Raw genomic sequence first — 15,996 nt, 5'->3', positions numbered from 1 at the left:
TTTTATCTAATGGCACTTAGTATGGCAGTATTTCCACAGGCAGTTATTTGTGATGCAATGCCCAATATTTCAGCATCTGTCAGAGCCCAAAAAGAGATTATCTAGTTATATCGTATTGTAGCATGTGGGAGCTTGCTATGTGCAAATTGATTGCCATTGGTTTCATGCATTACAACAATAGGCATTTTTCAGTAATTGGCTATAAAACTGTTTTTGAATATTCCTGATCATATTTCTTTCATTACTTTTTTTCTCCACCATTTTCACTTTTGGATGCAAGCTTTCTGTGTTTTCAAAATGAAAGTGCAACATTTAACACTTGGCAGGGTAGGAAAGTATACTTTAATGGGGGATTTTAAAATGGAGAAATCACATATTGTACCAAATTGTAATTATTTTATTTATTCAAATTTTATTTTTCTCTGTCCTTGCTCAGCATGTAACTGGCTGAGATTGCTTCAAGGTCATGACCAAAATTATTGAATAAGCTATAAAGAAAAAGTAGACTATGATTCTCTAACTTATATACTTTTCCCCGATCACACTTCCTCCTTTGTGTTGTGTAAAAGAATTGCTGCCCGATCATACTAGTACTTTATTTCTCTGTTTAATCATATAAGTTTATATGCCGTTGAAGTGGTGGAGGCTGCCTCGCTAAATATTTTTAAGAAGCAGGTTGATGGGTTCTTGATAAGAGAGGGGATTAAGGGTTATGGGGAGAGGGCGGGAAAGTGGAACTGAGCCACGACAGATCAGCCATGATCTTATTGAATGGCGGGGCAGGCTCGAAGGGCTAGATGGCCTACTCCTGCTCCTATTTCTTATGTTCTTATGTTCTTATGTTTAGAGATTGGGAATATCATTCTCAGGAGTTATTACTTTATAGCTCCTTTTCTTGGTCTAGAGAATTGTAAGGATATATGATCTTCCTTTGCTAGAGTTCACAAAAAAGTCATGCTAATGTTGACGTTTTCAGCCATGAAGACAAGAATAGTTAACACAGAGAGAATTATGGATGGGCTATGTCACAGAATGAAACTATATTATAGCTAAGTAATGGAAAGTGACTCAACTGTCTAAATTGGAAAAAAAATACCAGTGATTTGGTCAGATAGTCTTAAATTCAAATCTGGTGGATTTCTACAAGGCAAGACCTGGATAGAGTGAACATGGAGAGGATGTTCCCACTAGTAGGAAAAGCTAAAACCAGAGGACACAACCTCAGGCTAAAGGGGCGATTGTTTAAAACAGAGATGAGGAAGAGCTTCTTCAGCTAGAGAGTGGTGAATCTGTGGAATACTTTGTGGCAGAAGGCTGTGGAGGCCAGGTCGTTGAGTTCTTTGAGAAGAGCTAGATAGGTTCTTGATTAATAAAGGGATCAGGGATTATGGGGTAAAAGGCAGGAGAATGAAGATGAGAAAAATATCAGCTATGATTGAATGGTGGAGCACACTCGATGGGCCAAGTGGCCTAATTTTGCTCCCATGTCTTACAGTCTTACGATCTACAAATTATGTATGATTTGAGAATGGGCCCATGCGTCAAAGCTCAGAAAATGAATTACTGCACAGCCAATTTAAATTCAACTTGTTACATAACTGACATTGTACCTGTGTTGTGTTGCAGCCCTGCAAATAGTAAGTCTGATTCTTCACCAAAAGGATCTCGTCATCATGTTACTCGACGTCCACGATCTCCCAGACAAGACAATGCAAACAAAGGTAATTCAGTAATTCAGTTTAAAACTCTGTGTGTTACTGCCACAGCCTTGTAACCCTTGTAGTGCTACGAATTTAATCACTTTCCACTTGCTTCAATGATTCACCCATACATTTCAACCCTAGCTATAAATCAGTGTGAGTCAAAACTGAGAAGATTGCATATGAAATCTCACTAGCGCAAATCCCATTTTTGGCCTATCTTGAAATTTAGCAGTCCTTATTTTGTCATATTGGGGCCACTTCTTCGGAAGAAAAGATAATGGGTGAATTTTCCCAAGATTTCTCTGAATGTCAGGTTCACATTGAAAAGCGATATATATCTTTCCAGATGCACCACCCCCAGGGACATGGAGGACCTCATCTCCCACGAGCATCTAGGTGCCTCCCCCTACCCCTGCAACGCCACCAATCTATACAAGAATCAGGGTGAATCCTATCTCACCACAAAAGCATCAGGTGCTTCTCCCCCACTATCACCCCCATGCAAGCATTGGGGAAACATCCCCCTACCCAAAACAATCACTGGGGCCCTCCCCTCTACCCCACCCATACTAGCATTGGGCTGCAGGCATCCCAGCTTGTTGGGATGATACTTTGAGGACAGAAGTAGCAGTGTTAAGCTCTATAATGATATTCAAATATATTATATAATATGCTAATGAGGCTGACACCCTTCCTGAGTGTGATCCTGATGATGTCATTGAAGGGAAAGCTGGGAAGATTGCATTCGAAATCTCGCTAGTGCAAATCCCATTTTTGGCCTGTCTTGAGATCTGGCAGTCCTTGAGGGATCTACGCCTGTGGATAGTGCAGCTAATTCATGGCCAATGGATTTAATTGAAATTTTTCAAACTGAGGAATTGTAATATAAAGAAGAATATTTTGTCTAGTTTTGAAACTGGAGGCAAGGGAGGAAATTGCAGGGACTCTGATCCAAATTTTCAATTCCTCTCTGGCCACCGGGAAGGCCAGAAGATTGGAAAATGTGGTCCACTTATTTAAGAAAGGTTGTAGAGACAAGCCAGGGAACTACAGGCCAGTGAGTCTCACATCTGTTGTTGGGAAACTACTGGAGAAGATTCAGAAAGAGAGAATCTATCTACATTTGGAGGGGCAAGGTTTGATCAGGGATAGTCAGCATGGTTTTGTCATGCCTAACAAATTTGATTGAATTTTTTGAGCATATAACCAAGCGTGTGGATGAGGGTAGAGTGAAGTTGATGTAGTTTACGTGGATTTCAGCAAAGCCTTTGACAAAGTCCCATATGGGAGACTTATTAAGAAGGGACACATGGGACATAGGGTGATCTGATAAGGCAGATTCATAATTGGCGTAGCATAGGAGACAAAAGGTGGTGACAGATGGCTGCTTTAGTGACTGGAGGCCAGTGACCAGTGGCATACCGCAAGAATCTGTGCTGGGCCCCCTATTATTTGTCATTTATATAATCAACATAGATGACTATGTGGGGGGTAGAATCAGTAAGTTTGCTGATGATGCTTAGATTGCCAGGTGGTTAAGTGACGTTGAGTGCCTTGGGTTACAGGAAGATATAGACGAGATGGTCAAATGGACAGATAAGCGGCAGATAGAATTTAACCCTGAAAAGTGTGAGGCGATGTACTTTGGAAGGAGTAATTTGACAAGGAATTATACTATGACAGGTCCAACACTGGCAAGTTCTGAAGAACAAAGGGATCGTGGCATGTTTGTCCCTAGATCTCTGAAGGCAGAAAGGCAGGTTATTAGGGTGGTGAATAAGGTACATGGCATACTTGCCTTTATCATTCAGGGTAGCAGAGAGGTCATGATGGAGTTGTATAGAACTTTAGTGAAGCCACAGCTAGAGTATTGGCTTCCACATTATAGGAAGGACATAAAAGCACTGGAGGGGGTGCAGAGAAGATTCACCAGGAAGTTATAAAGAGAGGTTGGATAGGCTTGCGTTGTTTTCGATGAAGCAGAGAAGACTGAAGGGTGACCTGATTGAGGTGCTCAAGATTATGAAGGGCATGGACAGGGTGGATAGTGAGCAGCTGTTCTCCTTAGTTGAAGGGTCAGTTATGAGGGGACACAAGTTAAAAGTGAGAGGTAAAAGGTTTAGGGAGGATTTGAGGAAAAACCTTTTTACTTTTGACAGTCTGAAATGCACTGCCTGGGGGGGTGGTGCAGGCGGGATACCTCACATCCTTTAAAAAATACCTGGATGAGTACTTGCCATGCCATAACATTCAAGGCAATGGGCCAAGTGCTGGCAAGTAGGATTAGGTGAGCAGGTCAGGGTCTTTCATGCATTGGTGCAGACTTGATGGATCGAAGGGCCTCTTCTGCACTGTAGGATTCCATGATTCTGGAGTCAGCCTTCAGTAATTTAAAATTACAATCAGAGAGTGAAAGGAAAGATGTGGAAGATGTCTTTGCGTAGAGTGCATTGCCCATAGAGCAATCCTGGCAGGAATATTACATTTTATTTTAGCTGGGAGATTTTTATTGAGGTATTTCAGTAAAGGATCATGATTCAGAGTGGAAGACAGCACAAAGAACAGGAGAGAAAACTAAGTAAATAGCACTTTCTTAACATCAAACATAAATTTTGAAAGTCCTTCAATTAGAGGAAGGTGAAGTGGTTGAAGGAGGTGAGAAGTTGTGCAATTTTGAGGTGTTGGCAAAGAATTGAGTGAGATATGTGTTTATTGAAGCCTTTCGAGCTTCATTATTCACATTTTGTTCATAGACATGTGCGCTGTTACATTTCTACAGCAAAACCGCCAATGGAACGAAACCTAGAGTAAACCTGTGCCCATCAGTAATTTAAAGGTGTATAAGTAAGAAACACTTGCAGGCTATATCCACAAAGGATAACAATTGCACCAGAGGACACTTCTTGTTTCAAATAGTAGAATACTTTCAGAGCTTCACAAAATTAAATCTCCACAGAGAGAGAGGTAAAATGGAAGAATACTACTTCAGCTGAGGGTGTTCTGACGCAAAAGGCTTGGCAGCAGGTCAAATTCCTAACCCCAGCTGAAAAATAATGGATGGTCTGGAAAAGGGAGTAAGTAAAATGTACCTAGTAACATTGTTCTGAAACAGTACATATCCTAAGATCTGCAATGATTTTAAGTAAAATTTGGGCAAGAAGATATGTAATTTAACCTGTGGAATACATTTTTTATGTCCTTTAGTTCAGGAAATTCTTGAAAAAGCTGAAAAATAGATGGCCTTGTTACTAGTAGGGATGCCCCCAGTCCTGTTCTTTTAGTGCAGCCTTGTCTAAAGTGCGGCCCAATGATTGGATGTGGCCCACAAAGCTACACTTTTTTAAAAAACTTCAATCCATTCTTAAATTTACAAGGCCAATCAACAAAGTGGACAGGGCAAGCCCTTATGCACCCCCATGCTTGTTCCAAAAACAATTAGACATGCAAGTTCCAATCTGGCAAGAAAAGGCATTGCACATGATGCTGTGCTTTATCTGACGTTTGATTTTAGCCAAAAGACCAAGAACAATGTGGCCCCTGGCATCAGGTTTCAATATTCCACTCAAAGAAGTAAGCTTCATTGGAAGATTCTTCTTGGACCTTTTCCTGCAATTACAGGCCATGTCACTCCCGATTTTCGTTTCTGATACGCAAACCTATCAACAGCAATGAGGGAGAGAAATGGTCTCTGATTGGAGGACCAACTAACACAGGCATTGTTGAGTATGCTGAGGGATGCTGGATCACAGGAAGTGAAGCAATGGTGAGGCTACCACACAGGGATCCAGGTACATCTGATCCAAGGCCTATGGAGGGCAAGTTCGAGTCAGGGCCAGGAGACTGAGGTCAAGTCAGAACCTGGGTGGGCATGAGCGGGTGAGGGTGTGTGTGGGTGGGAATGAGTGGGTGAGGGCTTAAAATAAAACTTTAAAATAGGAAAAAACATGAAATACCTTAAATAACTTAATTTTTATTAAAAATTACAATTTTTCACATTGTGTTGAGAATATTGCTAACATATTGTAACCAGGAGAAATCTTTGCTCATCACCTTCTTGCCAATGTGTGGAATTGTCACATATGTTGCTATAATAGCAGACTGCTATTCTAGAGTGCAGACTGCTTTTATCTTTAAAATGATAACATTCATTTTATTTAGTATAAGAATGTAATTAAAAAGTCATTTTGGTAATTGTAATTGAGTTGAGTTATCCTTGTCATGTGCAACCTCATGAGCAAAGATAATCTAATAGAGGGATTAGAAAAGAAATTTCCCAAGGCACAGGTAGTTGGTTAAAGAGAGATGGGATATTCCGCTTAGTCTGTATTCCATGAGTAACTAATCTCGTCACATCAGTAGATCTGAGTGAGTGAAGTTTAGATGATAGAGCTTGCATGCTTCTGTTCCATAAGTAGAGGGGTTCAAACCGATTTATGCTTGATGGCAAAGTTGTTCAAGATTTAAAATGTTTTCTTTTTAAAGCACTTCACCTTTGTCCTAAAGATCAGGAAAGAGAAGACTTGAATCTATTGTGCAATTACTGACTGAATCTCCCCCATTAAAATAAATAAAAAGTATCTGGTTCAGGGGTTTTTCTTGTTAAAGTAGTGAATCACCTTTTGGTTTTCTGTTTTTTTTTCCAGATGAAAGTAGCCTTCCTAAGGACAAGAGTTCCTGGCTGAACATAATGAAGAAAACTAAAAAAACAGTTTCTGGAGCAGCTTTTGGTGTTCGATTAGAGGAGTGTCAGCCTGGTGTAAATAACAAGGTGATTGGTTCTGTGTGCTTACATTTGCTAGGCTGTAGGCATTCATTTGTTATTGTTTCACTTCCCGCATCTAATGGTGCACACAGTAGAGTTTCACCTGTTCAATAACAAAGTTTTGCCTAGAACAGGTGGCTAGCTTGCCACCACTCCACATCAAGCATGGCTGACCAGGAGTGTCTCCCACTCTTATTGCCTGCCTTTGACTTGTCAGATGGATTTTGCAGATTGATACTCAACCTATTTGGCCACATTTTGAATGCACCTTCCTTGGCCATCAAGTCTGGGACATGAATCCAGAGCTCCTGGCTCAGAGGCAGGGATGCAATTCACTTCACCACTAGACCACCTCTTGACATATAAATTGCTAAATATTTACATTGGAACATTACTCCTGTTCGAGCATTCTTTTGCTGAATTTCTCTGTTGTTTAATCTGTCTTTCCTTTTAGAAACTCTTTGGAACCTACTTCTTTGACCAAGTTTCTGGTCACTTGCCTTGATACCTTCTGTGTGTCTTGGTGCCAAATTTTGTTGGTACCTGTGAAGTGCCTTGGGATGTTTTACTATGTTAAGGGCACTGAGGGGTTTGTAGTACAGTTGTAATGTCACTGGACTAGTAATCTAGAGTAATGCTCTGGAGACATGGGGCTGGATTTCACAGAGACGTGGACTAATTGTATCCTGCCAGAAGGAAAGCTGGCCCCAAATTGATCTTCTTGAAAAGTCTGCCCTGAGTTATAATATGCTGAGGACAGTCTGGTCAGACTTCCACCCGAGTGGACAGGAAGTCCTACCCTCGAGCTGCCAGCCAGTCGGACTGGCCAGCAGCTCTAGAAGTTCCAGCATCACAATTCAGTTGTAGATACTGCTGAGATTGCAAGGAGTTCTGGGGAAAAAGATCATAGTGACTAGAGACAGATAAATCCCAGGTGTTTGGAGAGCCTAGAGAGGAGGGAAAGATGTGTGGAGGGCCCAGATTTTGGAAGCCAGGGAGGTAGGAACAGGGAGGTGGGGCAGGTTGGAGGAGGTACTTCTGATGCAGAAACACCAGCCCCGATTATTGAACTCCCCTTTCCTTCTTGCCCTTTCAAAGAAGCCATTTCAGAAATAGTTTTTGCTGCTTGGCACTGCCTAATGTTTTATGGTGGTGCAGGCGATTTGAGGCTCTTAATTGGAATTTAGTTGGGCGGCAAAGAGGCTGATATGCTTAAGGAAGGGCAGCCTAGTGTCTATATTACCCACCTTCTGTATTATAGGAAACAGGTCGAGGGAAGGAGCTGGGCTGGGCATCTGCCATATTTTAAACACCATTTTTCCAAAAACCCATCCAGCGAGCCCATGAGTTCAAATCCCATCCTGGTAGCCAGGGGAGTTTAAGTTGAATTAATATATCCGGAATAAAATGCTAGTCTCATTAATAATGATCCTGAAAGTATCAGGTTGTCCTAAAAATGCATGTAGTTCATTAATATATTTCGGGGAGGAAATCTGCCAATCCTCACCTGGTTTGACCAACACATGACTTCAGACACACAGCAATGTGGTTGACTCTAAACTCCATCTGATGTAGCCTAGTCAACCACTCAGTTGCATCAAGCTGCTACAAAAAATGTAATGTGGGTATTCCAGTGGTTCACAATGATGGCTGATCACCGATTTAAGTATTGCTGAAAAGAAAAGTATATTTTTATCAAAGTTTTTCATCTTACACTCATCAGGAAATTCGCAAGAATACAATGTAAGGCAAATCAATAAATTTATACTGTATGTGAAGATAATGCTGATTTGTTGGCAAATGGACTCTGGTAGAGACATTGCCATGAGGAATGCACCAGTTGTTGGTCTCTTGGTAGTTAAGTGCCTTGTGTTGTTTGAAATTTAAACCTGGGAGTTTGGACCAATTTCAAACAATGCTTCCCAGTTAATTGTCAGTTACTAAATCCAGGGACTCAGGGTAATGTTCTCTTCGGATGTTTGAATTCCCTCATGGCAGATGGTGAAATTTAAATTCAATAAAAAAAAATACTGATTGTCATGAAATCATTGTCAGTTGTCACAAAAACATATCTGGTTCAAAATGTCCCTCAGGGACAAATGTCTCTCAGGTAACAAAATCTGCCACCTTAACCTTCTGTAGCCTTCATGTGACTCTAATTCCACAGCAATGTGGTTGGCTCTTAAATGCCCTTTGCAACGGCCAAACAAGTTACTCAAGGGCAATTAGAGATCGGCTTGGCCAACACGTGTTGCCTGTGACATCCACGTTCCATTAATGAATTAAAAAACTGGTGTATTCTCCAGGGTAGCACCTCTATCAACCAGAATCCACTTGCCAACTAATCAGCACTCATTTCTCAGACAAGTTTGTTGATTTCCCTTCTTGTGAATGGCCTGATGAGTGCAAGATGAAAAGCTTTGATAAGAAAATTTTTTTCAGCAATACTGTATACTATTTGTATACCTTCTTAAGGATGGTCAAGAAACTCTGGCTTTGCTTGGTGACACTCATCCCACAAATGAATAAAACAACATACAAGTGCAAGTAGTTGTTCTTTTTTGCACTATTTTTGGAGAAAACATAATTTCCTTTGTTTTATATTAATGTTTGAAACATAGTTAAATTTTACAGTATAGTAGCCTCAGTGTATTGTTGAAGTATTTATGTGTATGTGTATTTGTTCTTTCAGTTTATTCCACTGATAGTGGAGATCTGTTGTAAATTGGTGGAGGAAAAGGGTTTGGAGTACACAGGGATCTATAGGGTACCAGGAAACAATGCCATGGTCTCCAGCCTACAAGAACAACTCAATAAGGGAATGACTGATCTAAATACCTCAGAAGAAGTAAGCTTCCAATTCTTCAACAAACATATTACTATCCCTTTCTCTATTTTGCCTTTGTCCATATCATTCTGAGGCTTGTTTTGCAGGGAATTAGCTGAGAACCATTAGCCTTTAACTCTAATCACAGTATAACCATAGTGAACTTGAGGACTAAGCTTCACATTGGTCAGTCCTCATGTCATCAAGAATCAGTTAGTCTCCATCAGCAAAGAACAGACATGATGGTTTCACCGGGGTGATCGGAGGCCATTGAAGCCGGTGGATGTGGTGTTTCTCGATTTTCAAAAGGCGTTTGATAAGGTGCAGCACAAAAGGTTGCTTCAGAAGGTTAGGGGGCATGGAGTTGGGGGTAAGGTGTTAGCGTGGATAGAGGATTGGTTGTCTAATAGGAGGCAGAGAGTTGGTATCAATGGGTGCTACTCTGGCGGTTGGTGACTAGTGGAGTGCCGCAGGGATCGGTGCTGGGGCCTCAGCTATTTACCGTTTATATAGATGATCTGGAGGAGGGGGCTGAGTGTAGGGTGACGAAATTTGCTGATGACACAAAGATGAGTGGAAAAGCAAATTGTGCGGAGGGTGTGGAAAGTCTGCAGAGGGATCTGGATAGGCTGAGCGAGTGGGCGAGGACCTGGCAGATGGAGTACAATGTTAGCAAGTGTGAGGTTATCCACTTTGGCAGAAATAATAGTAGGAGGGATTACTATTTAAAGGGAGGAAAGCTGCAGCATGCTACAGTGCAGAGGGACCTGGGGGTCCTTGTGCATGAGTCGCAAAAACCCAGTCTGCAGGTGCGGCAGGTGATCAAGAAGGCGAATGGGATGCTGGCCTTTATAGCGAGGGGGATAGAATATAAAAGCAGGGAGGTCTTGCTGCAACTGTACAGGGCACTGGTGAGGCCGCAGCTGGAGTACTGTGTGCAGTTTTGGTCACTGCACTTGCGCCTTGGAGGGAGTGCAGAGGAGGTTCACTAGGCTGATACCAGAGATGAGGGGGTTAGACTATGAAGAGAGACTAAATAGACTGGGTCTGTACTTGTTGGAGTTTAGAAGGATGAGGGGGGATCTTATAGAGACGTATAAGATAATGAAAGGGATGGATAGGGTAGAGGTAGAGAGATTCTTCCTGCTCAGAAAGGACAGCAGGACTAGAGGGCACAGCCTCAAGGTAAGGGGGGACAGTTTAGAACGGAGTTGAGGAGGAACTTCTTCACTCAAAGTGTGGTGAATCTCTGGAATTCTCTCCCCGTTGAAGTGGTGGAGGCTACCTCGCTAAATATATTTAAGTCACGGGTAGATAGGTTTTTGACAGACAAGGGAATTAAGGGTTATGGGGAGAAAGCGGGAAAGTGGAACTGATCCACTTCAGATCAGCCATGATCTTATTGAATGGTGGGGCAGGCTCGAAGGGCTAGATGGCCTACTCCTGCTCCTATTTCTTATGTTCTTAAACCACTGGGTGGTCTTGGGACAGTGAGCAGTGCCAGATACTGCCAGCCAAGCAGTGCCAACCTGGCATCCTGGCACTGTCCACCAGGCACCAAAACTGTGCCAAAGAGGTGGGGCCTGGGAGGGGGTGGATCTAGATGGAGATGGGGCTACAACGATATATTTGACAGTGGCAGGGAGTGAGCTCTGCGGGGGGGAAGGCAAGGAAGGAGCACTGTAGGGGTGGGGGTTTATGCAAGAGTAGGGTGTGATCAGCAGTGAAGGGGAGTCCAGCAAAGGGTGGGCTGCGGAGAAGGTTGTGACGGGGGACTCACTGGGAGGGTCCCGATGCCAGCAATCTAGGACAGCCTCTGTTTGGGGAGAGGGGGAATGGGGGGAGGGCGAGGGCGACGGGGCCTAATCTCGTTGGTGAAGCCGGCTGCTGAACCCTAGAGGCACCGTTGTGCAGGTTCCCTGAACTCCGAGTGTATTGAGCGATCTCTTGTTAACACCACCACCACCACACTTGTACTTACCCCTCCCCAGTCGGTCCTCACAGCATGAAGAATCAAAGTTATTCTCTCTCTCCTACCCCTTCCTACCCAGCCCCTGCAGTCGCCATCCCACAATTGCTCCTGATCGCCACCCCAGCCAACCGATTGGTGGGATGAGCCGGTAAAATTGCGGCCTTAGAATTTATTTCACAAGATTGCACTCCTTGTCTTGACTTTCTGCTGTAGTTTCCATGTTTTACAAAAGAATGGTTAATAGTAGAGATCTGTATTTGAATATTGTCCTAACGGCTGCTTATATTGAGTAATTTTGTCTTTGCAGAAATGGCAGGACCTGAATGTGATTAGCAGTTTGCTTAAACTGTTCTTCCGAAAGCTTCCTGAACCTCTCTTCACAGATGGTGAATAAAATGTCTTAATAATAATTCATTAGTTTCAATTTGAAAACTGTCAATCATTATACAATTTTGGGACATTTAGCAGTCATTATCCTAAAGCTGAAACACTAAATGTCTGGTTAGGAAAGTTGAGAGCTATAATTTTGAAGTCACATAAAATAATCATTAGGTTTCATAGAAAAAAGGGAAAGCTTTTCAGTTATTTGGTGCTTTTTCGCATCTAACTGATGTGTCAACATTTTTCACTTGCAAATAATAACTTTGAGGTACAGCAGCTGTGATTTAGGCAAAATTGCAAATGTGTGCACAGCAAGATCTGTTACATGGCAATGTGATAAATTACTAGTTAATTTGTTTTTGGTGATGCTTGATAAGGAAGTACCATTGAATCATGTTTCATTAAAGACTCCCACCTCACTTTCTTCTCAACCATGCCTTACAAATGAAATTAGGAATAATATTAAATCCAATGAGGAGACATATAAAATTGTCAGAAAAAGCAACAAACCTGAGGATTGGGAGTGTTTTGGAATTCAGCAAAAAGAGGACAGAAAAATTGATCAAGAATATGAGAGTAAAGTTTCAGGGAACATAGAAATGGGCTGTAAACATGTGAAGAGAAGGATTGGTAATGACAAATGTAGGTCCCTTACAGTCAATAGCCAGGAAAATTATAATGGGGAGCAGAGAAAAGGTAGAAGAACTGAACATATGCTTTTGATTCTGTCTTCACAAAAAATGGCACAAATAATCTCCCAGATATGTTAGGGAACAAAGAGTCCAGTGAGAGGGCAGAATTGAAGGAGATCAGTATTGATAAAAAATGATGCTGGGAAATTAATGGGGTTAATGGCTGACAAATCACCAGTAGCCCTGAAATATTGGATGCATTGGTGGTGATCTTCCAAAATGCTATAGATTCTGGAACAGCTCCTACAGATAGGAGAATGGCACATGTAACCCTGCTATTTAAAAAGGGAGGGAGAGAGAAAATGGAGAATTAGAGACCAGTTAGCCAGATATCAATAGTGGGGAAGGTACTGGATTCTATTATGAAAGGTATGATGACACAACAGTTGGAAAACATTACCAGGATTGGACAGTGCTAGCATGGGTTTATGAAAGGCAAATCTTTTTTAACATAACTACTGAAATTTTTTGATGATGTGACTAGTAGAATAAATAAAGGAGAACCAGTAGATGTGGTGAATTTGGCTTTCAGAATGCTTTTGATGATGTCTCTCATAAGAGGTTAGTGGGCCAAATGGGATAGGGGGTAATGTACTGGCATGGATTGAGAATAAAAAAAGGAGCACGGAAATAAATGGATCTTTTTGAGTGGCAGGTAGTGACTAGTGGAGTACCACAGGGATTAGTGCATGGGCCCCAGTTGCTCAGGATATATATAAATGACTTGCCTGAAGACTTGGAAAATTACCAAATGTAATTTTCCAAGTCTGCTGACAACGGCAAACTGGGCAGAATTGTGAATTCTGAGGAGGATGCAAGGAGGCTCAAAGGTGGTTTTGCCAAGTTAAGTGAGTGGGCAAACACATTACAGATGCAGTATAACATGCTTGGGTGTGAAAAGCAAAGGAAGAATATTATTTAAATGGTGATATATTGGGAGGTGTGGATGTACAAAGAGATCTGACTGTCCTTGTACACCAGTCAATGGAAGTGGAGAGGCAGGCGCAGCAAACAATTACGGAGGCAAATGGTATATTGACTTTCATTGCACGAGGATTTGAATTCTGAAGTAAGGATGTCTTACTACAGTTATACAGGGTCTTGGTGAAACCACACCTGGAGTATTATGTAGAATTTTCGTATCCCTACCTAAGAACGAATATATTTTCCATAGAGGGAGTGAAACAGAGGTTCATGAGGTTGAGAGATTTGTTTGACTAGGCCTGTATTCACTGAAGTGTAGAAGGATAAGAGGAGATCTGATTGAAATGTATAAATTCTAATGGAGCTGGACAGACTAGATGTAGGGAGGATACTTTTAAGTCTGTTTATTTATTATTATCACAAGTAGGCTTACATTAACACTGCAATTAAGTTACTGTAAAATTCCCCTCATCGCCATACTCTGGCGCCTGTTCGGGTACACCAAGGGAGAATTTAGCATGGCCGCTGCACCTAACCAGAACATCTTTCAGACTATGGGAGGGTACCAAAGCACCTGGTGGAAACCCACACAGACATGAGATAACATGCAGATTCTGCACAGATAGTGACCCAAGCCAGGAATTGAACCCGGGTCCCTGGCACTCTGAAGCAGCATTGCTAACCATTGCGCCACTGTGCCGCCCAATATATTTTCCCTGGTTGGGAAATGTAGAGCTGGGGACACAATCTCAGGATATGGGGTAGACCATTTAGGACTGGGATGAGGAAAACTTTCTTAACTCAAAGGGTCGTGAGCTTGTGGAATTACTTAATACAGAAAGCTGTGGCGATCAAATCACTGAAATGTATTCAAGAAAGAGATAGATTTTTGTCTAGATTTTAATGGCATCAAGGGGCATGAGGGGAAATTGGGAATTGAGATGGAGGATCAACCATGGTCATGGTGAATGGCAGAGCATACTCGAAAGGCTGAATGGTCTACTCCTGCTCCTAGTTTCTGTTTCTTTTGTTTTCCCAAGTTCTTGAATGTGTCTCCCAAATCATACCACCTTTGCTGCAACTCCATGTTTGAAACTTTCCTATCACATTAAAGAAGGCATGATGCCTTCTGACTATGCCCAAGGTGCACAATCACTTTTCATCCTTCTTGACCTGCTTTGCACACAGTTAATCAATCAATCTGTTCTCCTCCAAAGCCTCCTTCAATGGCCCAACTGAGTGAAACTACCCTTGACTGATTTCTTGCATTACAACTATGACTCTATTAACATCCAAAGATATGGAATTAGCACAACTTTAGTGGTAGTTATTGTCAGTGCAGACCTGTTGGGCTGAAGGGCTTTTTTCTGTACCATTTGACTATAACTATGACTGCACAAAAAAAATTTTATTGGCTGTAAGGTGCTTTTGGATGTCCTGAAGTTATGTAAAGATCAATATAAATGCAAGTTTTTTCCCTTAATTTGATTTATTATCACATGTATTAGTATACAGCAAAAAGTATTATTTCTTGTGTGCTACTACAGACAAAGCATACCGTACACAGAGAAGGAAAGGAGAGAATGCAGAATGTAGTGTTACAGTCATAGCTAGGGTGTAGAGAAAAGTCAACTTAATACAAGGTAAATGCATTCAAAAGTCTGATGGCAGCAGGGAAGAAGCTGTTCTTCATTTGGTTGGTATGCGTCCTCATACTTTTATATCTTTTTCCCGATGGAAGAAGTTGGAAGAGAGATGTCTTGAGGCGCGTGGGTTCCTTGATTATGCTGGCTGTTTTCCCGAGGTAACAGGAAGTGTAGGCAGAATCAGTGGATGGGAAGCTGGTTTGTAGTCCCCGAGCAGGAGCCATTCCAAACTGTGATACAACCAGAAAGGATGCTTTCTGGGTATCCAGATAATTTTGTGCAATGTCTTCACTTCCTACCCCTGCAAAGATTAATTCTGGAGTCCCTAAAGGATCTGTTCTTACTCATTTACAGACTGGCCCTCAGCAACCTCATCCAAAGGCACAACATCAGGTTCTACATACACTGACAACATCCCAATCAACCTCACAACTACTTCTTTCAACATCTCCATTACCTCCATGTTATCAGAGAGCTTATTTAACAATCAGATCCCCAGTTAAGCAATAGGAAAATAGAAGCTGTTGTCTGCAGCCCCGGCCACATGTACCGTTCCCCAGACATTGATTCCATTCTTTCATCTGCTCACTGTCTCAGACTGCACCAACCTGAGACCTGAATCTCAGTATTCTGTCTGACCCTGAGGTGAACTTCAGATTCTATATCCTCTCCCTCAGTGGGACTACTTCCACCTCTGCGTCAACTCAGCTGCTGAAATCCTCATCTGTGTTTTTACTACCAATGCTCCCCAGGCTCATCTCCCATCTTTCACTCTTCATAAGCTTGAGTTCATCCAAAACTTTGCTTCTGATCCCGATGCGAGGGCATTAGTAGCAGAACCAAGCTGACAAATAACTGCAGCTGAGTATTGATGTTTTCTGTACTTTACAGATAAATACAATGACTTCATTGAAACCAACAGACTGGAGGATGCGGCAGAAAGACTTCAGAGATTTAAGAAACTGGTAAATCCTATTAGATTTCATATCTGATCTGCACCCTGTGTGTATATCCTAACTCTGGATAATTAAACCTGCATTTGCAGCTAATAGTAAAAATTAACATTTTCAGGGTCTATTAGAAATGCAT

The 15,996-nt window shown here is 41.9% G+C and overlaps 1 protein-coding gene across 1 annotated transcript in view; it reads left to right on the top strand.

Moving 5' to 3' along the window:
- The window catches only part of LOC145359205 (rho GTPase-activating protein 23-like), a 241,368-nt gene that overhangs the window by 176,500 nt on the left and 48,872 nt on the right, over positions 1-15,996 (top strand). The window contains exons 15-19 of the mRNA XM_080213675.1: positions 1,627-1,721; positions 6,347-6,471; positions 9,158-9,313; positions 11,572-11,650; positions 15,799-15,872. Coding sequence (XP_080069801.1) covers positions 1,627-1,721; positions 6,347-6,471; positions 9,158-9,313; positions 11,572-11,650; positions 15,799-15,872 — 529 coding nt within the window. The remainder of the gene's footprint in view (positions 1-1,626; positions 1,722-6,346; positions 6,472-9,157; positions 9,314-11,571; positions 11,651-15,798; positions 15,873-15,996) is intronic.

This window comes from Carcharhinus amblyrhynchos, chromosome 27, assembly GCF_965287045.1.
Source record: "Carcharhinus amblyrhynchos chromosome 27, sCarAmb.v2.hapA, whole genome shotgun sequence".
In the NCBI taxonomy this organism is placed as follows: Eukaryota; Metazoa; Chordata; class Chondrichthyes; order Carcharhiniformes; family Carcharhinidae; genus Carcharhinus; species Carcharhinus amblyrhynchos.
The sequence above is the reverse complement of the archived record's forward strand: the minus strand, read 5'-3'. Positions and strand labels throughout refer to the sequence as shown.